Here is a 24,165-nt window from a genome sequence, read left to right on the forward strand (position 1 = left end):
GTTTTGTTTTGTTTTTTGGTTTGGTTTGGTTTTTGTGTTCATAAAATTTTACTTTTTATTAAAGATGGGACCTGTTGGGTGGAGTGGTGCATACCTTTCGTCTAATCCCAGTACTTCTGAAACTGAGTTTGAGGCCAGCTTGGTCTACATCGCGACCTGCAAACCAGCCCTGACTATCCAGTGAGACTTTGTCTTAGTTCCCCTGCCGCACTCACCCCATTAGAAAGGGGGGTTGGGTGGGTTCTGGGTTCCAGCAGCGTAGCCCAGCCTGGGCTGCAGTCCCTCCAGTGCTGGCTTGGGCACCGTGCATTTCCCGGCATTTCTGGAGCGTTTTATTTTGAAGACAGGTTCTCACTGTAGTCTGGGCTCAGATTCACCTGCTGTGTTAGCACCCCAGGTTACCACATTGCCGTCTGAATTCTGGCTTCGGAGTTCTGTAGGTACTCCCTCCTCTTTTTATTTTCAGAGACAGGATCTCATGCAGTCCAGTGGATGGAACTTTATACAGAGTTGAGGAATTTCTGATCCTTCATCTCTCAAGATCATGCTTGGTTTTTGAGATATAGACCAGGCTATATAGACCTGGCTAACCCTGAACTAAAAATCCTATCCAGACACCCAAATGCTGGTCTTAAAGCTATGCACCACAATTCCTGTTTTATCTATGGGTATGCATGGTAGAATACAATTTTGATAAATTAGGCACCTCTCTGTCATTTAGGGTGGGGACACACTTAGCCTGATCAGCCCATTACTTTTGTTTTGTTTTGTTTTTCAAGACAGTCCTGGCTGTCCTGAAACTCCCTTTGTAGACCCGGCTGGCCTTGAACTCACAGAAATCCGCCTGCCTCTGCCCCCCAAATGCTGGGATTAAAGATACCCATTACTATTTAAAGCAAGGGATGTCACTCAATGTTGAACATGTTGGTACACACTTTAATCTCAGCACTTAGGAGGCAAAGACAGATGTCTATGAGTGCAAGGCCAGCCTGGTCTACTTATCAAGTTCCAGGCCAGCCAGAGATACTTTGTGAGATCTTGTCTAAAGAGAGAGAGAGAAAGAGATGTCACTCTAAAACTAAAACTCACAGGAAACATTTTTGACAGAGGTTTATAAGGGTATTGTATATAGTAATCTGAAGTATAGTAATCCTTCAATGTGAAGGAAATACAGAATTTCCTTCACTGGCTACCCACTCTTCATTCCTCACCATTTTACCACCTGAATAATTTCAGTGGTGATCTCACAGTTCATCAGATAGTATTGTAGCCCAGGTTCTTTTCGTTAGAGCTCCACCTGTTGACCAAAGAGAGAAGCTCATCTGCAGGGATCCTTAGCTTAATTTGAGCCATTGCTGAAGGTGGTTACTATCCCCCCTGAATATTTAGCAGACCTGTTATCAATTTTCGTTTTCCTTCCAATCCATCTTCCAGCTCCTTACAGTTTCCAGATTCCACTGGTTTCAATGTGTATGCTACTTCAAACCAATCAAGATCTCCTTTAGTAAAACTTTTTTTTTTTTTTTTTGAGACAGGATTTCTTTGGGTAGCCCTGACTGTCCTGGAACACTTTTTGTAGATCAGACTGGCCTCAGACTCACAGAGATCCTCATGCCTTTGCCTCCCCCGGGATCAAAGGTGTGCGCGCCACTGCCTGGCTGAAACTTTTAGTAGAACACATGAGTCAGTTCGTATGGCCTTGAAGTCCCCAGTGGAGTTAATTATTCCTAAAGCACAAACAACAGAAGAGAGAACCTGGACGTCATCAGAATTTAAAGATGGCCCAGAGATCAGGAGGACCGACTGCTCTTCCGGAGGACCAGGTTTGATTCCCTGCACTCACATGGTGGCTCTCAACTGTTTATAATACCACTTCTAAGGGGACTGGACCCTCTTCTGGCACAGCACTCATGTGGTTCACAAAGAGGCCAGCAAAACACACACACACACACACACACACACACACACACACACACACACACACACACACACATGTAAATCTCCAAAAAAAAAGCTTTACAATTTTACACACAATTGTATATATACAGTCCAGAAAGTAAAACAAGTCCACATAATTGGAGACCATGTTTACAGATGCCTGTTTGATTAAGATCTAGTATCTGAAATATATTTAAAAAAACCTCAGAATTTAGAACATGGGAGGCAGCTCAGCAGTTAAGAGCACTAGCTGCCTTTCCAGAGGACCAAGGTTCAGTTCCCAACACCTACATGGTGGCTCATAGCCATCTGTAACTCTAGTTCCCAGGAATTCAACAATCTCTCCTGACCTCCGTGGGCACTGCACCCAGGTGGTACACAGACATACCTACTGGCAAAACATACATACACATAATATAAAATTTTAAAGATTTAAAAAAACTCAGAATTCACAAATTACAAGTCAATATTTTTAAGATTTATTTATTTTATTTTATGGGTATTTTGCATACGTGTGTGTGTGTGTGTGTGTGTGTGTGTGTGTGTATGTACGCCATGTACATGCCTGTTGCCCACAGTGGTCAGAAGAGGGCACTGGAGCCCTTAGAACTAGAGTTAGGAGTGGTTGGGAGCTACCATGTGCTTGCTAAGAACTAAGCCTGGATCCTGCAAGAAAAAAAATGCTCTTTACTGCTGAGCCATCTCTCCAGCCCAAACAAGTCAATTTCTTTATTTATTTTAATGTATGTGCCTGTGTTGAACAGGGTGGTGTAGGTAGCCCTTAGCATTCAGAAGGCAGAGGCAGGAGGATGTCCAGATGAAGGTTATTCTGCACTACTATCCTGGGACTTTCAGGCTAAGCAGAGCTGCAGAATGAGACCCTGTCTAATAAATAAATGAGAGAGTGAGACAATACAATAGAGATGTATGCACATGCCTGAGGAGACAGAATGGAGCATGGTTGTTTTCCAGGAACTAGGATTATAGTGGTTGTGAGCCATTCATCATGGGTGCATGGGTGCTGCAAAGCACGCTCAGGCCCTCTGCAGCCAACGGCAGCAGCAAATGCCCTTCATTCCTGAGCTGTCTCTCTCCAGTCCATAGGTCAGTTTATTTGGGGCTTTAGTTTTATTTGTGTGTGTGTGTGTGTGTGTGTGTGTGTGTGTGTGTGTGTGTGTGTGTGTGTGTTGCCTGCATGCATGTCAGTACACTATATGAGTGCAGTACCCACAGGGACCAGAAGAGTTGATTGGATCCTTTGGAACTGGAGTTGCAGATGGTTGTGGGCCAATGTGTGGGTGCTCTGAGTCAAACACAGATCATCAGGAAGAGCACCCAGTACTCTTAAGCACTGAGTCAGCTCTCTAGCCTCAACAGGTCAGTTTCTTTGTTTCGAGGCAGGGTTTCTTTGTGTGACCACCCTGGCTGTCCTGGAACTCACACTGTAGACCAGGCTGGCCTCGAACTCACAGAGATCCGCCTGCTTCTGCCTTCCTAGTGCTGGGATTAAAGGCGTGTGCCATGACTGCCTGGCCAAATGACTTTTTTTTTTTTTTTTTACTTTTACAAAGGTTGTGGGCTGGAGAGATGGCTCAGCAGTTATTGATCCTGCTCTTGCAGAGTTTGGTTCCCAACACCTACATCAGATGGCTCATAACTGCCTGTATCTAGCTCCAAGAGATTTGACACTTGTTTTTTGTTGTTGTTTGTTTGGTGGTGGTGGTTGTTGTTTTTGGCTTTTCTTTTTTTTTTTTTTTTAAGATTTATTTATTTATTATGTATACAGTGAGTGTTCAGCCTGCAGGCCAGAAGAGGGCACCAGACCTCTCATTGTAGATGGTTGTGAGCCAACATGTGGGTGCTGGGAATTGAACTCAGGACCTCTAGAAGAACAGCCAGTGCTCTTAACCTCTGAGCCATCTCTCCAGCCCCTTTTTTTTTTTTTTTTTTTTTTTTTTGGCTTTTCAAGACAGGGTTTCTCTGTGTAGCCCGGGCTGTCCTGGAACTCATTCTGTAGACCAGGCTGACCTCGAACTCACAGAGATCCATCCACCTGTCTCTGCCTCCCTAGTGCTGGGATTAAAGGTGTGTGCCACCACTGCCCAGCTTGACACCTTCTTCTTGCCTCATAGAGCACTGCCCTCACATGCACAAACCAACACAACATACACATAATTCTAATTAGAAATCTAAAAAATAATCCACACCAGCCAGGGCTACACAGAAACCCTGTGTGTGTGTGTGTGTGTGTGTGTGTGTGTGTGTGTGTGTGTGTGTGTGTGTCTCTATCTCTCGGAAAACTAAGATAAATTTATGGCCCACTTATAAATAGCCATTGTCGCCAGGTGGTGGTGATGCACGCCTTTAGTCCTGGCACTCGGGAGGCAGAGGTAGGTGGATCTTTCTAAGTTCGAGGCCAACCTGGGCTACAGAGTGAGTTCCAGGAAAGGCTCCAAAGCTACACAGAGAAACCCTGTCTCAAAAAACAAGAAAAAGAAAACAAAAAGAAAGAGAGATAAATAGCCATAGTCATCCTGACAGTCTTTGTGGTTTACAATGAGTATTTAAAACTCCTTTCCACACCTCAATGCTTGTTTTTAAATTTAGCCTATTGGTCAGAGGTTGAGAGCACTGGCTGCTCTTCCAGAGGTCCTGAGTTCTATTCCCAGCACCCACATGGTGGCTCACAACCATCTACAATGCGATCTGGTGCCCTCTTCTGGCCTGTAGGCATGTCTATATAAACTAATCAAAATATTTTCTGGAGCCCTAGGAGTGTAGCTCAGTAGTAGAGTACTTTCCTGATGCTTGTGGGGCCCTGGGTTAGTCACGTGCACCATATATATATATATATATATGTGGAGCTAGTTATGATAGTGAGTTGTAAACATTATGCCTATAAAAATAGATATACACATAGGTGTGGCTGTCACAGAGAATCAGTATTCTGGGCCAGTCGTTCTCAATGGGGAGTATTTTTGTCCCTTCTGTAGTAGATGTAGGCAGTGTCTGGTGCTCAGACATGCAGGATGCTGTTGACTTTCTACACTGAATTAGACGGCTCCCCACAACTAAGCATTATCTAGTTCCCATTGTCAGTGCTACTGAAGTTTGGGCAATAGTGAGGTGGCTGAGCAGCCAAAGCACTTCCTGCCAAACATGAGTTTGATCCCTGGGACCCACGTGGTAGACTCCTGACTTCCACATGCATGCTGAAACACCTGCACACCCCCACACATATACACACATGTACCCATGATCAATACATGTCACTTTATTAGATCTTTTTTATTTTATGTGAGTGTTTTGCCTGTGTGTGTGTATGTGTACCACAGGCATGCTTGGTGCACACAGAGGCCAGAAGAGCACATCAGATCATCTGGGTCTGGATTTATAGATGCTTATGAACTGCCTGCCATGTGGTTGATGGGAATCACACCCAGAACCCTTAACCACGGAGCCATCTCTCCAGCCCTAGTTTAAAAAAAGAGGAAAAAAAAAATACTGAAGTTGGGAAAGCCTGCTATAGACTAGGCCATCCAGTCCATAATTTCGCATAGCAGAACTGCAGGCACATAATGACACGTGGCCTGCTTCCTCTTTTGTGTAGTGCCATCAGAACACCTAAGAGTAATTAGCTCCATCAATGACAGCTGTTTGTTTCTTAAAACTTCTGGAGAATAGGAAGTCCAAGATGCTCTGCATCTGGGGTCTCACAGTCTCTGATACCCATGGCCAGGGGATGGGTAGACGCAGAGTCAACAACAAAGACTCTGGGAGGTTTGCAGGTAATCTCATTTATTAAACAAAGGGCTGAAGTATTTATGTGTGGCTTTTTGGCAGGCTTTTGCTTCCAGCTGCTGTGGCATTTCTTGGTTGGCTCTAGGCTGCATGTCATCATCTTTTGGTTTGGAGCTTATGGGTCAGGTTTCCTCTGGCCAGAGTGCTCTCTGCACATGTCACAGCTCATTGTTTGCTTAAGGTGTGGCCCAGTGCTTTGACCTTACCCGCATCACCAAGTGACAGCAGGGCCTGAATCTTCATAGGCGGTACTGTCTAGGGGTCTTCACACAGCTGAAGAAACTCAGAATAACACCTCTCAAAACTACTAATCCCGTCCTTGAGGGGTCTGCCCTTGTGATTCATCACTTCAAGGGCCCTGACCTTCATGATACCACCCCAATAAGGATTAAGTTTCTTTTGTCTTGTTTTAAAGATATATTTATTGTATACATACATGTGTATGTGTGTGTCTGTGTCTGTTACTTTTGTTTTTCTAATTAGCTCACAGAGCCCCTCCTGCCTCTGCCTCCTGGGTGCTTGTATTAAAGACATACACTGATGCCTGACTAAGCATGAGTTTTGGAGAAGACATAGGTGTTTCCAGATTGCTGACTCTAACTAACATACAGTGTGTATTCTGAGTTGGAAGATTGAGTGCCTTAACACTAAGTCTGTCATCCATCAACTATTCCAGAGAGCAATATTTCTTTTCCCTCCTAAAATATACTACTTAGTCATAGCATCTGGATGAGAAAACCGTATAGCTCTGGTTGTCCTGGAACTCACTCTGTAGACCAGGCTGGCCTCACATAGAGATCCGCCTACATCTGCCTCCGAGTGCTGGGATTAAAGGCGTGTGCCCCCCACCCCAGCCCACCCTGGCTGGGAAAGGTGCTTTTATTTGAACCCCAACATTTTGAATGTTTGAGTGATAGATAAAATGAGACTGTATTCTTCCCCACCCCCTCTTTTTCCAGGCTTTCATAGAGACCATGTTTGCCAGTAAAGCTCCAGTAGACGAAGCCTTTCTTTATGCGAAGGTGAGCTTCATGTAGCAGGAAAGGTCCTGTTGGGGCAGATGTCTAGTGAGTTCTCTGGTTCATGGTGGCACTGGCTTGCAGGCAGGCCGAGTAGGGACAGCCTCTCCTTCTCCTAGTGTCGCTGACTTATTCGTCTAGAGCATGCGGAGTACATTGAAGAAAAGTGCACAGTATGAACGGAGACCAACACCTAGTCCATGTAAAGGAAGGAAGGTCTGAGGCGGCAGCACTTAGTGGGGCCAGTGGGGCAGCCCTCGGGGTATACTGAAGATGGCAGAATTTACAGTGTCCCAGTATCCTTTACCCCTACCCCTAGCATTTAGGTTGCTAACTGTTTGCAAGACTAAAAATAGCCGTGTTTAGGTATTGTTAAAAATCTAAGCCATATTTTATTGTTTAGCCGATAAGAATAGCCTTGCATGTGTCTTTGGACTCAGCCTTCTTTACATATTTTCTCTGTCTTCTTCTGGACTTACTTTGAAAACCATGGGAAGCTTAAATTACAGGAGATTAAATAAGGTTTGGGCCAGATGTATTGGTGCATGTCAGATTGCAGCACTTAGGAAATGGACACATGATGGTCAGGAGTGGAGGTCATCCTCATCTATATAGTAAGTGTGAAGTCCATCTGGGCTCCATGAGCTCCTGCCTCAACAAATACATGTGTATAGTAAAGCTGGATGACAGGATTGAAGTAAGAGGGCATTTATAGACTAGAATATATAGTCCATCAGGTAAGCGTCAAAGAAATGTGCTGATGGCATAAAATGTTTGGTTAGGTATGAGAGTAAGCACCTCTGTGGTGGCTGAAGACAGCCTGGGCTGGAATGGTTCCACAGAAATTGTGTGAGTCAAACTTTCTTGTTTTTCACAGTTTGAATTTGAATGCCGGGCCCGAGGTGCAGACATCTTAGCCTACCCACCCGTGGTTGCAGGCGGTAATCGCTCGAACACTTTGCACTATGTGAAGAACAATCAGCTCATCAAGGTAAGCAGAATGCCCCTGTAGTCTGCTCCCTGAGAGGCCTAGGTTCCCCAATAGAAAACTCACTACCCTTCCCTCGCCAATGGAATGCCAATTAAAAAGCGCTTTATTATCTCTACAATGGTTTGTATTTTGTTTTTTTGTTTTTTTTTTTGGTTTTTCGAGACAGGGTTTCTCTGTGTAGCTTTGCGCCTTTTCCTGGAACTCACTTGGTAGCCCAGGCTGGCCTCGAACTCACAGAGATCCTCCTGGCTCTGCCTCCCGAGTGCTGGGATTAAAGGCGTGCGCCACCACCGCCCGGCTCTACAATGGTTTTATGGATGTTATTTCATTAGTCCTTGGAGTAGCCCTGTGAGGTAAGAACAATTACTAGCATGCTTGCTTAGTGTACGAAAAGGATAATCTAAACTTTAGCAAGCCACAGTACACAGGCAGGTTCTGAGGCAGCACTGGGTGGAGCCAGGCGGGTAGCCTCCAGAGTGTAGCCATGCCTGTGGAGCTACTTGAGCTGGATTTCCTTTGTGGGCTTTCTCAACCTACTAGTTCAGGATCGTCTTTTTTTTTCATGAATTTATTGTGGTGGTAATCATGTCTTTGTCTTATCTTTTTGGTTGGTTGGTATGGGTGATGGTGGTTTAGAGACCTAGTCTGAAGTAGCCCAGACTGGCCTTGAACCCAGTGAGTAGCCAAGAACGATCCTGAACCTTCCTGTGTGCCTCTCCCTCTAATGCTAGGATTACAGTGAGATGCCATCATGCCCAGTTCTGTGCAGTGCTGGGGATGGAACCCAAAGCCTTGTCATACTAAGCAAGCACTCTACCGAGCTTCATTCTAGTCCATACTAGTCCATTAGTTTTCCTTTACCACTAATACACATTTACATGATTTGATCTTGTTTATTTTTTAACCTATATGACCTCAGAATGTTTGGGGGCAGGGTGTTGTTGTTGGCAGAATCCTACTCCATAGCCCAGGCTAGCTTAGAATTCTCTTGTAGCCCAAGCCGGCCTCAGACTTGCAGCGATCCTCCTGCCTTGCCGTCTCCCCCAAGTGCTGGCATCACAGTGTACATGGCATGCCCAGCTTTGAAACCGTTTTGCCTCCGCCTGTTTGACAGCCCTCCCGGTGGCACACAGCTGCCATGTGTCTGTTTCACTGGTGTAGAAGAACAAAGTAGGGTCTAAAGGGTTAAGTCAATTCTCATAGGGCGACTAAGACATGGTGTGATGTCTTCTCACTCTCCTTGGAGTAACCTAGAGCCTTTGTGATGTGATACTCAACGGCTTGAACTCCAAGGCCATGGTAAGCCTAGCCACCTTTCCCAAAAGCTAAACAGAAATTCATAGAAATTAGGACATTACAGGCCGGGCGGTGGTGGCGCACACCTTTAATCCCAGCACTCAGAGGCAGAAGCAGGCGGATCTCTGAGTTCAAGGCCAGCCTGGGCTACAGAGTGAGTTCCAGGACAGGCTCCAAAGCTACACAGAGAAACCTTGTCTCAAAAAAACCAAAAAGAAAAAGAAATTAGGACATTACAACATTCTAACTTTTTATTTTAAAACATCATTTGTTTCATAAAAGTGTGACTTAAGTTTTGGGGGTGGAATTAAAGAGACAAGTCTAACCCTGTAGCCCAGGCTGTCTGCAAACTCCAGCCTTAAGCATCATTTTGTGTCAGCCTTCTGAGAGTAGCTGGAACACTAGGCATATGCAGTGTGTTTTGGACTTTGTACTGTTGTTTTCAGTGCTGGGGTCAGACTTGGGGTGCCAGAGGTGCTCTACCACTGAGCTGTATAGCGTAAAAACAATTGGTTTGTTTTTGTTTTGGTTTTTAAAGATTTGATTTTTATGTGCATTGGTGTTTTGTCTGCGTGTATGTCTATGTAAGGGTGTTGGATCCCTGGAACTGTAGTTACAAACAGTTGTAAGCTGCCATGTCGGTGCTAAGAATGGAACCCAGGTCCTTTGGAAGAGCAGCCAATCCTCTTAACTCCTCAGCCATCTCACCAGCCCCACAATTGCTATTTTTAAGTGACTTTAATGCTTTTTTTTTTTTTTAAGATTTATTTTATGTGTATGGTGCTCTATCTGCATATACACCTACATGCCAGGAGAGGGCACCAGATCCCATTATAGATGGCTGTGAGCTACCATGTGGTTGCTGGAAATTGAACTCAGGACTTTTGGAAGAGCTGCCAATGCTCTTAACCTCTGAGCCATCTCTCCAGCACTAAATTTTTTCTTAATTTCCTAATGTGACAATAGACATTTATTTATATATATATATATATATTTTTTTTTTTTTTGGTTTTTCGAGACAGGGTTTCTCTGTGTAGCTTTGTGCCTTTTCCTGGAACTCACTTGGTAGTCCAGGCTGGCCTCGAACTCACAGAGATCCGCCTGGCTCTGCCTCCCGAGTGCTGGGATTAAAGGCGTGTGCCACCACCGCCCGGCTAGACATTTATATGTTATTTCCAAATTTACAATGTTAAAAACAGTGTTCTTAGCTGGGCACTTAGTGGTGGCGCACGCCTTTAATCCCAGCACTCAGGAGGCAGAGGCAGGCGGATCTCTGTGAGTTCAAGGCCAGCCTGGGCTACAGAGTGAGTTCCAGGAAAGGCACAAAGCTACACAGAGAAACCCTGTCTCAAAAAACAAACAAACAGGGCTGGAGAGATGGCTCAGAGGTTAAGAGCACTGACTGCTCTTCCAGAGGTCCTGAGTTCAATTCCCAGCAACCACATGATGGCTCACAACCATCTGTAATGAGATCTGGTGCCCTCTTCTGGCCTGCAGACAGACATACATGCAGACAGAACATTGTATACTAAATAAATAAATCTTTAAAAAAAAAAAAAAAAAAAAAACAAACAAACAAACAAAAAACAGTGTTCTTTGGGCATTATTGTCTTTGTCCTGGCATATAAGATATCAGGTTTATCCAAGGGACATGTAATAGTAGAATTGCTGGGTTGAAAGATGCACATATTTGCATCTTGGATAATACCAAACATTTCTAAAGTGATTACAGCAATTAAATTTCTTTTCCTAAGCTAACTTTATACATTTTTCTACCACTTTGTCTATTTTACCTAAGTCATGGTCATGTCTAAATCTGCTTCATAATCATAGTTAATACATCTTTTCTCAAAAATAAATTTTACTGGACAGTTACTTTAAGAAGTAAACATACTAGCTGGGTTTGTATGGTGTGCCTTTAATCCCAGCCCTCTGAAGGCAGAGACAGGCAGATCTCTGGTATGAGTTTAAGGCCAGCCTGGTCTTCATAGTAAGTTCTAGGCCAGCCAGGGCTACATAGAGAGACCCTTTCCCAAAAAACCAACTTGGTTTTGAGTAGATTAATTTAATTCTGTTTCCCACATCTATAGGTTTATGTCTTTAATCAGTTTTCAGTATCTCGATACAGTTCTTAAGGTATCATCGTTCCTGTGTCCTATCTATCTATCCATTCCTTACTTCTTCAAGGTCTTCAGATAGATGTGTCCTGCACCTTTTCATTCTGTTCTCTGTTTGATGCTTCCCCTTGCCTTGACCCTGTTGTGTTCTAGGTGATAGTGTTCGATATATCTATCATCGTTGGGACATGTCTTATGTGCTATTAACTTCATCCACAATTGCCAGGTCTAGTTTTTGTTTTTGTTTCTGAGGTAGAGTGTTGCTGTATAGCACCAGCTAGCCTGGAACTCACAGAAATCTCAAGTTTCAGGGGGCCTGAAATTTCCCATGGCAAAACACTAATGCACATTTTAAAAAAAAATCTTGCCGGGCGGTGGTGGCGCACGCCTTTAATCCCAGCACTCGGGAGGCAGAGCCAGGCGGATCTCTGTGAGTTCGAGGCCAGCCTGGACTACCAAGTGAGTTCCAGGAAAAGGCACAAAGCTACACAGAGAAACCCTGTCTTGAAAAACCAAAAAAAATCTTTCCAGTATATCTTATATAATGTGAATATTTCATAAAGTGTTTTATACAGGGCCAAGTTGGCTTTTAGCAGGAACTTTATTCCACCCTGTTGCCATTTCTTCCATCCTCCTTCCCCTCCCCCCAGACATAGTTTCTTTGTGTATCCCTTGCTGACTTGGAACTCACTCTGTAGACCAGGCTGGCCTGAAACTCAGGGATTCACCTGCCTCTACTCCTCCCCCTCACCCTGAGTGTTGGGACTAAAGGTGTGTGCTACCACTACCTGGCTAAATGCCATCAATTTTATGCCAAAGTCTGTTTTTATTTATATATGACAAAGATATGCCCTATCTTTAAGGGCATGAGTAAATCAGAACAAATACACTCAATGTTTTCTTCTTTCCCACATGTATTATGACAGCAGAAAAGAAATGCTAAAATTAAGAGGCTAAGAGTAGTGAATCTGTGTTAGTTCAAGGCCAACCTCCTCTACATAGCAAGTTCCAGACCAGCCAGAGCTATACACAGAGACCCTAAGAAGAAGATGCTAAGAGTAATTGAGTTTTAGAAAGGAAGTAGATTAACATACATAGTTTATTATTATTAGGATTGTCAGGCTTCTTCTTCAAGCAGCCTTACCCAATGAACCATCCTGCTGGCCCCAAAGACTTTTCTTTCTTTTTTTTTTTTTTTTAAAGATTTATTTTATTTATTTTTTTTTTTTTTTTTTTTTTTTTTTTTTTTTTTTTTTAAATGTGAAGGCTCTGAGGAGAGAAAGAGCTGGATAAGGACCAGAAGGAAGTCTCCCATGGATCTCCGAGACCTTCACTTTTTTTTTTTTTTTTAAAGATTTATTTATTATGTATACAGCATGTGTGCCTGCAGGCCAGAAGAGGGCACCAGATCTCGTTACAGATGGTTGTGAGCCACCATGTGGTTGCTGGGAATTGAACTCAGGACCTCTGGAAGAGCAGTCAGTGCTCTTAACCTCTGAGCCATCTCTCCAGCCCCCGATTTATTTATTTTTTATTATGTATACAGTGTTCTGTGTTTGCCTGCAGGCCAGAAGAGGGCACCAGATCTCATTACAGATAGTTGTGAGCCACCATGTGGTTGCTGGGAATTGAACTCAGGACCCCTGGAAGAGCAGCCAGTGCTCTTAACCACTGAGCCATCTCTCCAGCCTCCAAAGACTTTTCTTTTCCACTTAATTTGTGTCTGTGAGTGTTTTGTCTACATGGACTCATGGAGATGGGAAGAGGTCATCAGATCCCCTGGAACTGGATTTAAGGGTGGTTATGAGCCACCATGGGAGTTTGGGGAACCAAACTCAGTTTCTCTGCAAGAACAAGTGCTCTTAACCACCAAGCCATCTCTCCAGCCGCCCCTACCCATCCCCCCAGACATTTAGACAGGAAGAAACAACCTGTGGTTGTGAGATTGCTGGATCGCTCCCTCCTCCCCTTTCTTTGTTCCAGGATGGTGAGATGGTGCTTCTTGATGGAGGTTGTGAATCTTCCTGCTATGTGAGTGACATCACCCGGACATGGCCTGTCAATGGCAGGTAGGGACTCTACAGAGTACTATGTCTCATGGCATCTTGGGATTTGGTTGGTGTCTAGAGTAAATGGCTCTTATATGTCATTAGCTGTCTTTACAAAGCTTTTAACTGTTTTCATTTGGGGCTGTTTTGTTCATTATGTAGCATAGTAAGGCAAGACTTAACACAGCCAGTCGGTGGTGGCGCACACACTCGGGAGGCAGAGCCAGGTGAATCTCTGTAAGTTCGAGGCCAGCCTGATGTACAGAGCGAGATCCAGGACAGGCACCAAAGCTACACAGAGAAACCCTGTCTCAAAAAAAAAAAAAGAAAAGAAAAGGAAAGACTTAACACATGAGCCACATGCACTTTGTTTTGGTATTTGCATTTGTGGTTTTCTTTATTGCTTTTTTTCCTTCTAATTATAATGCCTTATTCAAGGTACAGTAGAATATCTTCATTGAGTTAACACTCCACAGACAATGATTATAAAATCTCAACAAAATATTAAGAACAATTTGAAGCCACTAGAGAATATCCACTATAGGCACAAACTTTAAGTCTTTTTATTTATTTATATATATACATACATATTTATTTATTTATGTGTGTATGGGTGTTTTTGCTTGTATGTGTGTAATGCTCACAAACCAGAAGAGGATATTGGATCCCCTGAAACTAGAGTTATAAACAGCTATAAGCTGGGGCTAGAGAGATGGCTCAGAGATGGGGGGCACTGGCTGCTCTTCCAGAGAACCCAAGTTCAATTCCCAGCACCCACATGGCAGCTCACAACTGTCTGTAACTCCAGTTCCAGGGGTTCTGACACCCTCACACAAACACACATGCAGGCACACCAATGCACATAAAATAAAAATAAATAAATCATTAAAAAAAAAAACAGTTGTGGGCCATCATGTGGACACTGAGAGATGAACCCAGGTCCTCTGGAAGAGCAGCCAGTGCTCTAAACCACTGAGCGAATTTCCTAGTTCACCGTGCTTTACCAGTGTAACGCCAGTTCACGGCCAGCCTGGTCTTCAGAGTGAGTTCCAGGACAGCCAGGACTACACAGAAATAGTCTCACCACACCCCCACCCCAAAAAAAAGATGACAGAGAACAGATTTAGGTCCTGGCAAACAAACCAGAAATATGGGGGAAATTCTTGAAGAGAAGGAGCTAGAGAGAGTAAACCCCTGAATCTTCATGTAAACTATTCAGAAATTATTGACTGATCACAAAAAACTTTGCTAGAGAGGCACTAGAGCACTCAGTAAAACACAACCATCTGGAAGCTGAGCAAACGAAACAGAGAGTCTAGTTGCTTCCCATTGAGAGCAGTTGTGCTTTGGATCCGGCCAAGGTGAGAAAAAGCACTCTTCAGAAGAATATAACCCCAAAAGCAACCAGAAAAAATAATACAAATAAGTATACCTAACAGGCCAATAGAGAAGTTAAAATGGAATGCTTAAAAAAAAAAAAAAAAATGGAGCGCCTGGCAGGATGGCTTTAGTGGGTGAAGGCACTTGCCACCAAGCCTTGTGACCTGAATTGAAACCATCCTGGAACTCACACAGAGAACTGACTTTCCCAGCTCATCCTCTATCCTCCAGCCCTCCACATGTGCACCATGGCGTGAATCCATCCACATGCATACACAAACACAGAGTAAACAAACCAAAGTTTTTCTTCTAAAAGAAATGTTGTTGGCCAAAAAGAAGAAAAGGAAGAAAAAACACAAAAGCAGACACACATACACACATGGGAAGATCAAGGAGAAAATAGCAAAAATGACAGGACTAAATACAGCTCTGTCATTAATGACACCAAAACTGTTTATAAATGAAGCACCTTTATTTTTTTTTTTAAGATTTATTATGAGCCTGGCGGTGGTGGCACACACCTCTAATCCCAGCACTCAGGAGGCAGAGCCAGCAGGATCTCTGTGGGCTCGAGGCCAGCCTGGTCTACAGATCAAGATCCAGGTCACGCACCAAAACTACACAGAGAAACCTTGTCTCGAAACACCAAAATAAAATAAAATAAAATAAAATAAAATAAAAAGATTTATTCATTTATTATGTATACAGTGCTCTGTCTGAATGTATGCCTGCAGGCCAGAAGAGGGCACCAGATCTCATTACAGGTGGTTGTGACCACCCTGTGGGTGCTGGGAATTGAACTCAGGACCTCTGGAAGAGCAGCCAGTGCTCTTAACTGCTGAGCCATTTCTCCAGCCTGCACCTTTATTTTTTAATAATTGGAGATGGTCTTGCTATGTCTTGCTATGTACCCCAGGCTAGCCTCAGAATCAACTATGTAGCTCAGGCTGACCTTGAACTCACAATCTTCCTTACTTTACCTGCAATTAACCTGGGAGGCAGAGGAGGTGGATATCTGTAACTTCCAGGGCTGTATACTAAGACTCTGTCTAAAAAAAAAAAAACAGAGTACAGGAAGCATAGGCATGTGCCACTATTCCTGACAAAAACACCCCCCCTTTTTGTTTTTGTTTTTGTTTTTGTTGCAGGTTTCTCTGTATAGCCCTGTTCTAGAACTCACTCTGTTATAAACCATACTGGCCTCAAACTCAGAGATCTGCCCTCCTCTACTCTGAAGTGCTGGGATTAAAGGTGTGCACCACTACTGCCCAGCACAAAAATCACTTTAAATAAAAACTATTAAACTCATGAAAATAAAAAGGTGGAGAAAGACATTTCCATGAAAACATCGACTATAAGGAAGCTAAAATGGTATGGCTTCTTGATCTTTTGGCTGAGACCAAGAGTAAACAGTGACATTAATACAAACAAAATAGACGTCAGGACAAGAGTGTGGTCAGAAGTAAAGCAGAGCGTGGATGACAGTGACAGTGGTTGTGAGTGCACAGGCTCCTGAAACAGCTCCAGCGTACACAAAGGAAAACGGAAAAGACTAGAGAGAAATGGGTGGTCCCGAACAGTAGGCGATTTACAGTCTTGTTAATGTATAGGACAAGTGTTCACAGGGATCATGAGATATCTAGCTGCAGACCAAACAAATCATAGTGACAAATTTTATTTATATATATATTCCCGTTTGGTTTGGTTTGGTTTTTCGAGACAGGGTTTCTCTGTGTAGTTTTGGTGCCTGTCCTAGATCTCACTCTGTAGACCATGCTGGCCTCAAACTTGGAGATCCACCTGCCTCTGCCTCTCCAGTACTGGGATTAAAGGCGTGTGCCACCATGCCCAGCTGACAAGTAGATGTTAGAGTCTCTGAATAGTAGAGGTCGAAAGATGGCTCAATAATGAGGAGTCCTTGCTCCTCTTCCAGAAGACCCATGTGGGGCAGCTCACAACTGCTTGTAAGCCAGCTCCAGGGGCCTTGTCAGGCACTGCATTCACATGCACAAACCATGAACACATACATGCATAACTTAAAATAAATACAATCTCTTTTTAAATCTCCAAGTAGTTGGAAAACTGAATATGAGACCGATGTGGTGCTGTGCTTCTAAACTCAGGACTCAGGGAGCCAAAGCAGAATGATAAAGAGTTAAAGATCAGGGGCTGGAGAGATGGCTCAGCAGATAGACGAGACCAGCCTGGTCTACAGAGAGAGTTCCAGGACAGCCAGGGCTACACAGAGAAACTGTCTCAAAAAAAAAAAACAAAAACAAAAACAAAAGAGAGAGAGAGAGAAAAGAAAACACTGTATATAAATATTAGGGGAATATAGCTGAAGCAAAAATTTGTGACTTTTGTTTTTAGGCAGGATCTCACTTAGTAACCCAAAACTATTGGCACATTTACTGTATAGCTCAGGCTGGCCTCAAACTTACAGTCCTCCTGCCTCAACCTAATGAGTATTGGGATTATTAGTCCTGTACCACCATGCCCAATTTTGAAGTTGATAAACTTTAAATGTTTAAACTGGAATGGAAAGTGGTAGGTACTTGCTTAGCATTCACAAGGTTTTGGGTTCAAACTGTAACACGAGAAATAAAAAGGAGGAAAAGGTTTAAAATCAGTGATGTAAACTTCCACCTTAAACTATGGAAGGGCCAGCAAGATGGTGGGCTGGGAAAACAGCTGCTGCCGGGCCCGTCTACCTGACTTGCATTCGTTTGCTTTCCTGTCCGTAGGTTCACCGCACCTCAGGCAGAGCTCTATGAAGCTGTTCTAGAGATCCAGAGAGCGTGTTTGACCCTGTGCTCTCCTGGGACAAGCTTGGAGAACATCTACAGGGTGATGTTGACACTAATGGGGCAGAAGCTGAAGGATCTGGGGGTCCTGAGGAACAGCAAAGAAAGCGCCTTCAAGGTACCTCCTCCTCTCCACCCAGTCCTTGAGAACAGCCAGCATGCTGCTCAATTGTCAACAGACTTAGGCACTGTCTTTGCAATTCTTTGTAAAATGGATTAGCTTTACCATGGATTAAAACAAAGGAGGTGGGTGCTGCTTATTTTTGCCAGAAGATGGCAGTACATTCTGAGTCTTTGTGTGCCAAAGCATAAGTGCAGTACTCAGAAAACAAAAAATGAAGTCTGTCCAGGCAGAGTGGGAAGGAACACAGACAAGGAAAGAAGGTTAACTCTTAAACCTTTCCTGGAGACTCTGGAGGTCAGAGGGGAGGCTGTTTATTGGTTCAGTTACATTATTGAGACTTAGCAAAATGCCCAAGGACTACATCTTTAATAGTTTTTGTCAGTATCTAAATGTATGGTATCCGTTATAATTGCAAAAATCTGAGTCACACAAGCATTAGGCATCTTCTATCTCCAAGTTGAGGATTCCAGGACTCCTATTAGCAGAAAAAAAAAAGTTATAAATTCCCTGTGCCAAGCCAGCAAATATTTAACTAACTGATAGAAATATCCAAGCCAGTGAATATACAGTCATGCCTATTCCACAATTTGATGTGAGATACTCAGAGTTTCCAGAGTAGGCTACCCAAGATAGATATGTGAGTTATATCTTATTTTTTATGTCATTGATGGTGGGGTCATCATAACCTAGGCTGGTCTTGAACTCCTGATTCTCCTGTCTCCACCCAAGAGTGTGCTCATAGTTTGTATCTTCCTTCTTTGGTTGGTTGGTTGGTTGGTTTGGTTTTTCGAGATAGGATTTTTCTATGTAACAGCCCCAGCTGTCCTGGAACTCACTTTATAGAAGACCAAGCTGGCCTCGAACTCATAGATCCCCTGTCTCTGCCTCCCAGGTGCTAGGATTAAAGGCGTGCAGCACCACTACCCTGCATGTCTTCCTTGTATGACTTGAAAGGATAACAGCATTGCTGTCTGCCCTTTCTCAAAAAAAGAAGATTCCTCTGTACTAGGGATCAAACTGAAGACCTGCATATGGTCAGCAAATACTGCTGAGCTTTATCCTCATGCCAGAAACGGTTTTCTTTTGTCAGTTATTGCTGGTGTTCCTTAGCCTGTGTTAAATAAACTTAACAGTGGAATGAAAGGCAGTATAGTAAGTATGCTAATGGCACAGTTGCATAGAGGAAGTAACAGTTTGCCAGGCTGGACTTGGCTCAGTGAGTAAAGTGCTTTCCAGTGCAAGTGTGAGGACCTGAATTCCAATCCCCAGCATCCACTTAAAAAAGTTGGTGTGGAGCCGGGCGGTGGTGGCGCACGCCTTTAATCCCAGCACTTGGGAGGCAGAGTCTGGCGATCTTTGTGAGTTCAAGGCCAGCCTGGTCTACAGATCGAGATCCAGGAAAGGCACAAAAACAAAAACAAAAAACAAAATAACAAAAAAAAAGAAAAGAAAAGAAGACTGGGTAGTAGTAGCTCATGCCTTTAATTCCATCACTCCGAGGCAGAGGCAGGTGGATCTCTTGAGTTTGAGGTCAGCCTGGTCTACAGAGTAACTTCCTTCCAGGACAGCCAGGACTACACAGAGAAACCCTACCTCTTTAAAAAAAAAAAAAAAGACTAGCCACAGCAACCTGTTCCCATAATCCCAGCACTGGGTGGTGGAGACCATAGAGACCTCTGGGAAACCTCTGCAAGTTCATCAAGAAAAAAGGGGTGGGGGTGAAGTGCAGAAATGACAAGAGAGTTCCATGTATAAAGTCACGTGCCACCAAGCCTGATGGCCTGAGTTCATTCCCCAGAACCTACATGCTAGGAGGAGAGAACAGGTTGTGCTCTTCCCTCCCCTTACATTAGGCATGTACACTCACACAAAAACACAGCCAACAAACCAGTCAATCAAGAAACAAGGTGGGGCTGGAGAGATGGCTCAGAGGTTAAGAGCACTGGCTGCTCTTCCAGAGGACTGGGGTTCAATTCCCAACAACCACATGGTGAGCCACAACCATCTATAATGAGATCTGATGCCCTCTTCTGTCATGGAGGCATACATGCAGGCAGACCACTGTGTACATAATAAATAAATAAGTCTTTTTTAAAAAAGAAAGGAAAGAAAGAAACAAGATGAAGTTCTGTAGAGGAAGACAGCCACTATCAACTCCAGCTTCAATAGGCACGCTCGTGTGCCTGTGTACCTGCACACAAGTGCACACACCACACCACACTACATCCCCCCCAAAGTGGCAGTTTGTCACGTCTGTTAAGCATTAGTCCAAGGATAGTTTAAATATAAATGGCAGAAACTGGTAGTTATTAATACATCTCATTGGTTTATTGATTTCAGTTTATCCATGTCAACTCAGTGCCCTAATAATACTGTGGTAATTACCTTTTCCAGGCTGCTCGGAAATACTGCCCTCATCATGTTGGCCATTACCTTGGAATGGATGTCCATGACACTCCAGACATGCCTCGTTCACTCCCTCTGCAGCCTGGTATGGTGATCACAATTGAACCAGGTGAGGGACGGGTTAACCCTGAAGTATACATTGCTTATTTTTATTTACAGACTATAAAATACTTAGGTTTGTCTTGAGTTTCCTTGTTTAAGATCACACGCTTTAATTTCACTCCTCCAATAAACAACAGATGGCAAGTCCTTTCTGTAAGTCCATATAAGAAATAAATCTTTTTTAATCCTGCCTTTGCTGGGCCGGCTTGTGATAGTCTCACAGTTAGTCGTGGTGGGTTGTAACATCCTGCTACCTCCAGTGCACTACCCACCATTACCCCACTGCCTCAGGTGAGTGCCTAGTGGGCAGAGTGGAAGAGTGGAGTGGGGACCACAGTGGGTGCAAAGACTGTGAGGACAGCTGGCTTAAACAACGATGCTGCTTGCGTTGTAAGAACACGACCCAGAGTTTGAAAACTGGGTGTGTCGGGACTGATCAACGTCGTTTTACATTATTTGTTTGTTGGTTTGGTTTTTGTTTTTTAGGGTTTTCTGTTTTGTTTTGTTTTGTTGTTTTTGCTTTTCAAGACAGGGTTTCTGTATGTAACAGTCCTAGCTGCCCTGGAACTCACTCTGTAGACTAGTCTGGCCTTGAACTCACAGAGATCCCCCTGCCTCTGCCTCCCTAGAACTGGGATTAAAGGCATACACCACCACCGCCCGGCAATAAATGTCTTTTATACTAGCTTATGAAAGCAGTCAGTTGCGTTTTGCTCTGCAGCATTGGAGGCTGTTCTGGCTAGTAATGGCTGCTACAGTTGCTGTTCTTTTTATCAGAGTATCTGAAGAAGTTTGCAGGTTCTTTTCTTTGTTTGTTTGTTGTTTTGTTTTGGAGACAGGGTTTATCTGTGTAATAGTCCTGGCTGTCCTGGAACTTGATTTTTTTGTTTGTTTGGGGTTTGTTTTTTTTGTTGTTGTTGTTGTTTTGTTTTGTTTTTTTGTGGAGCTGAGGATCGAACCCAGGGCCTTGCGCATGCTAGTCAGGCACTCTACCACTGAGCTAAATCCCCAACCCCAATTGTTTGGGGTTTTTTGGTTTTTTGGTTTTGGTTTTGGTTTGGTTTGGGGTTTTTGGGGGTTTTTTTTGTTTTTGTTTTGTTTGGTTTGGTTTGGTTTTTCTTGTTTTGGAGAGAGGGTTTATCTGTGTAATAGTCCTGGCTTTTCAAGACAGGGTTTTTCTCTGTGTAGCTTTTGGAGCTTGTCCTGAAACTCACTTTGTCGTAGACCAGGCTGGCCTCAAACTCACAGAGATCCACCTGCCTCTGCCTCCCAAGTGTGTGCACCACCACCGCCGCCCAGCTTAAATATGTTTTAATACACTTTATGTTTTTTTACTTCATTTTGGGTTTTGTTTTATTGTTGTTACCTTTGAGACAGGACTTAACTGTTTATTGTAGGCTGGCCTTTAACTCATTATCTAGCCCAGATAGTCCACCTCAGCCTCCTAAGTTCATTATGTGTGCCACCACAGCTGACTTCATACTATATTTTAATCCAATAGCCTTTCTTCAGAGGATTTTTAGCAAAGGAAGATGTACATTTATATAATCTGCTGGTTTGTAATGTATATAACGTATTTGTAAATTAGTGACTTTCTTAAACCACTAGACCATGTCAGAATTACATGGTATTATCTTAGTTGAATACAGTTTGTAGTCTACTAAAAAAACGGCTATAACAGTAGTAATCCTAGCTAATGAGTTCCACCTTGACTGAGCTTCATGTACACAGCTCTGCTGTGTGCAGTACTTCATTTAATTCTCACAGCTCTAAGGTAAGTGCAGTGAGTATCTGTCAGAGACAGATGAGGGAATTGTAACAGAGGTGAACTTGCTTCTGATCCACTGGTTACTGTCATTGGTCACAGCCCTTCTCTCTCTTCCTTAGGCATTTATATTCCAGAGGATGACAGAGATGCACCAGAGAAGTTTCGAGGTCTTGGAGTACGGATTGAGGATGATGTCGTGGTGACTCAGGACTCACCTCTGATCCTTTCTGCAGATTGTCCCAAAGAGATGAATGACATTGAACAGATCTGCAGCAGGACCTCTTGACCACCACTGGAGCCGGTACATCTCAGGTCCAAGACTGGCATCCTAGCCTGTGTGTGCAGTCAGTGTCTCTGTGGGGGATTAGACCCAGGTTCCATGGGGAGTGCACAGCTGTATGATGGATGTCCCTGGATATGAGGACATTTTCATGTTAAATAGATGTAAATCTGAAGTGGTGAACTCTGGAACAATCTGTTACTAGGACTTTAGCAACATTAATTCTGAAAAGTTAATGATCAGAAAGTTTAACATGTGGATGTAAAGTACAGGTTTGGTTGTGTTCCCATGCATTCCAGTTAACACATTTCAGCAAAAAATCTTCTCTTCAAGTTCTTCTCTTCCTGCTCATGTGCTAAGATCCACATCCTATCCTAAGATGCTTGTGTGATGCCTGTATTTTTACTCTTCACCAAAGTCTCTGCCTATTCTAAAAGCTACCTTTCAGTGTTCCAAGTGGCCAGTACTTATCTTCCATGATCTCTGCCTCCCCAGCCAAGTTTTTCACATCAAGTGGAACCTCTCAGGCTCAGGAAACACGGGTGTCCTGCAGTCTTTCCATTCAGCCACAGGACAGCAACACCAGCACCCAACGAGAATCTTGATCTTTCTTGGCATTCAGTTGCCTAGCACCTAGAAAGTGCCCAGGTTCTTCTAAGGAAGAAGATGAAAGAGAAGGAAAAGTATCTGTGTCCCCACAGATCCAGGCCTTGAGCTCTGTTTTCTTCAATTTAAAGGGGATTCTTTTTCAACCATTCACCTTCCTGTCCTTCATAGGTTCTTCTTAGACAAAATGTCATTGTGTGCCTCAGATCCTTCATCAGTTGCTTTCCTAATGACAGGCTCTTATGTAGCTCAGGCTGGCCTCAAACTACCCATCTTCCTGTACCCTCCCCACCTTTGTAGGGTTTTTATGATTTGGTTGGTTGGTTGGTTGGTTTTTCGAGACAGGGTTTCTCTGTGTAGCCCTGGCTATCCTGGAACTCTCTGTAGACCAGGCTGGCCTCGAACTCAGAGATCTGCCTCCCTGCTGGGATTAAAGGCATGAGCCACCACCTTCCAGCCCTTTATAGGTTCTTTTGAACTGATCCACATAGCTACTTGCAGTATTTATTGTCAAAATCATTAAGATAGGACCCAGTCTGGGCATAATGGCTAGTGCCTGTAATTTCAGTATTCTAAAGGCAGAGGCAAGATTGTCACAATTCATGCCCCAGACCAGCCTGGTCCATATAGCAAGTTATAAGCCAGCCATAGCAATATGAAGAGACCCTGTCAAAAAAATCAAAACAACAGCCGGGCAGTGGTGGCGCACGCCTTTAATCCCAGCACTCGGGAGGCAGAGGCAGGCGGATCTCTGTGAGTTCGAGGCCAGCCTGGTCTACAAAGTGAGTTCCAGGAAAGGCGCAAAACTACAGAGAAACCCTTTCTCGAAAAACCAAAAAAAAAAAAAAAAAAAATCAAAACAAAACAAAAATAGTACTACAATCTTAGGTAGTACTGTATATCTCTACTGCCAATAAAAATAAAATCCACTCATGGTAGTTGTGAAAACCCTATGGTCTACTTTTTGGTTTGGTTTGGTTTTGGTTTTTCTAGACAGGGTTTCTTTGTGTGACAGCCCTAGCTGTCCTGAAACTCACTCTATAGACCAGGCTGGCCTCAAACTCACAGAGATCCACTTGTCTCCGCCTCTGGAGGGCAGAGATTAAAGGCGTGCACCATGTGGTCCACTCCTTACTCTAAGCTAGGGATGGCATGGCAATGGCAAAGAGTCATGTTTCTTTCTCCAAACATAGCATCAGGTTCAGTTGTACAACGCAGCTTACATGGTGAGCAGGAGGGCTGTATTAATATAGACACTTTATTCAAAAGCTCATGTGGGGCTGGAGAGATGGCTCAGCGCTTAAGAACATCTGGCTGTTCTTCCAGAGGTCCTGAGTTCAATTCCCAGCAACCACATGGTGGCTCACAACCTTCTGTAATGGGATCTGGCGCCCCCTTCTGGTCTTCAGGCATACATGCAGACAACACTGTATACATAATAAAATTAAATCTTTAAAAAAAAAAAAAGCTCATGTGATAGAGGAA

The 24,165-nt window shown here is 43.7% G+C and overlaps 1 protein-coding gene across 5 annotated transcripts in view; it reads left to right on the forward strand.

Annotated features, from left to right (window-relative positions):
* Xpnpep3 (X-prolyl aminopeptidase 3) overlaps positions 1–24,147 on the forward strand; it is a 55,794-nt gene extending 31,647 nt beyond the window's left edge. For 4 of the 5 annotated variants that reach the window (XM_052748399.1, XM_052748401.1, XM_052748400.1 and 1 more), the window contains exons 5-10: positions 6,699–6,761; positions 7,636–7,749; positions 13,146–13,231; positions 17,335–17,512; positions 19,913–20,033; positions 21,914–24,147. In XM_052748399.1, coding sequence (XP_052604359.1) covers positions 6,699–6,761; positions 7,636–7,749; positions 13,146–13,231; positions 17,335–17,512; positions 19,913–20,033; positions 21,914–22,080 — 729 coding nt within the window. In that variant the 3' untranslated portion in view covers positions 22,081–24,147. Of the gene's footprint in view, positions 1–6,698; positions 6,762–7,635; positions 7,750–13,145; positions 13,232–17,334; positions 17,513–19,912; positions 20,034–21,913 lie in introns of those variants that run through there. The other variant, XM_052748403.1, reaches the window with a different exon arrangement.
* The last annotated feature ends 18 nt before the right edge of the window (positions 24,148–24,165 follow it).

This window comes from Peromyscus californicus, unplaced genomic scaffold (genome assembly GCF_007827085.1).
Source record: "Peromyscus californicus insignis strain IS unplaced genomic scaffold, ASM782708v3 Scaffold_20__1_contigs__length_68692818, whole genome shotgun sequence".
In the NCBI taxonomy this organism is placed as follows: Eukaryota; Metazoa; Chordata; class Mammalia; order Rodentia; family Cricetidae; genus Peromyscus; species Peromyscus californicus.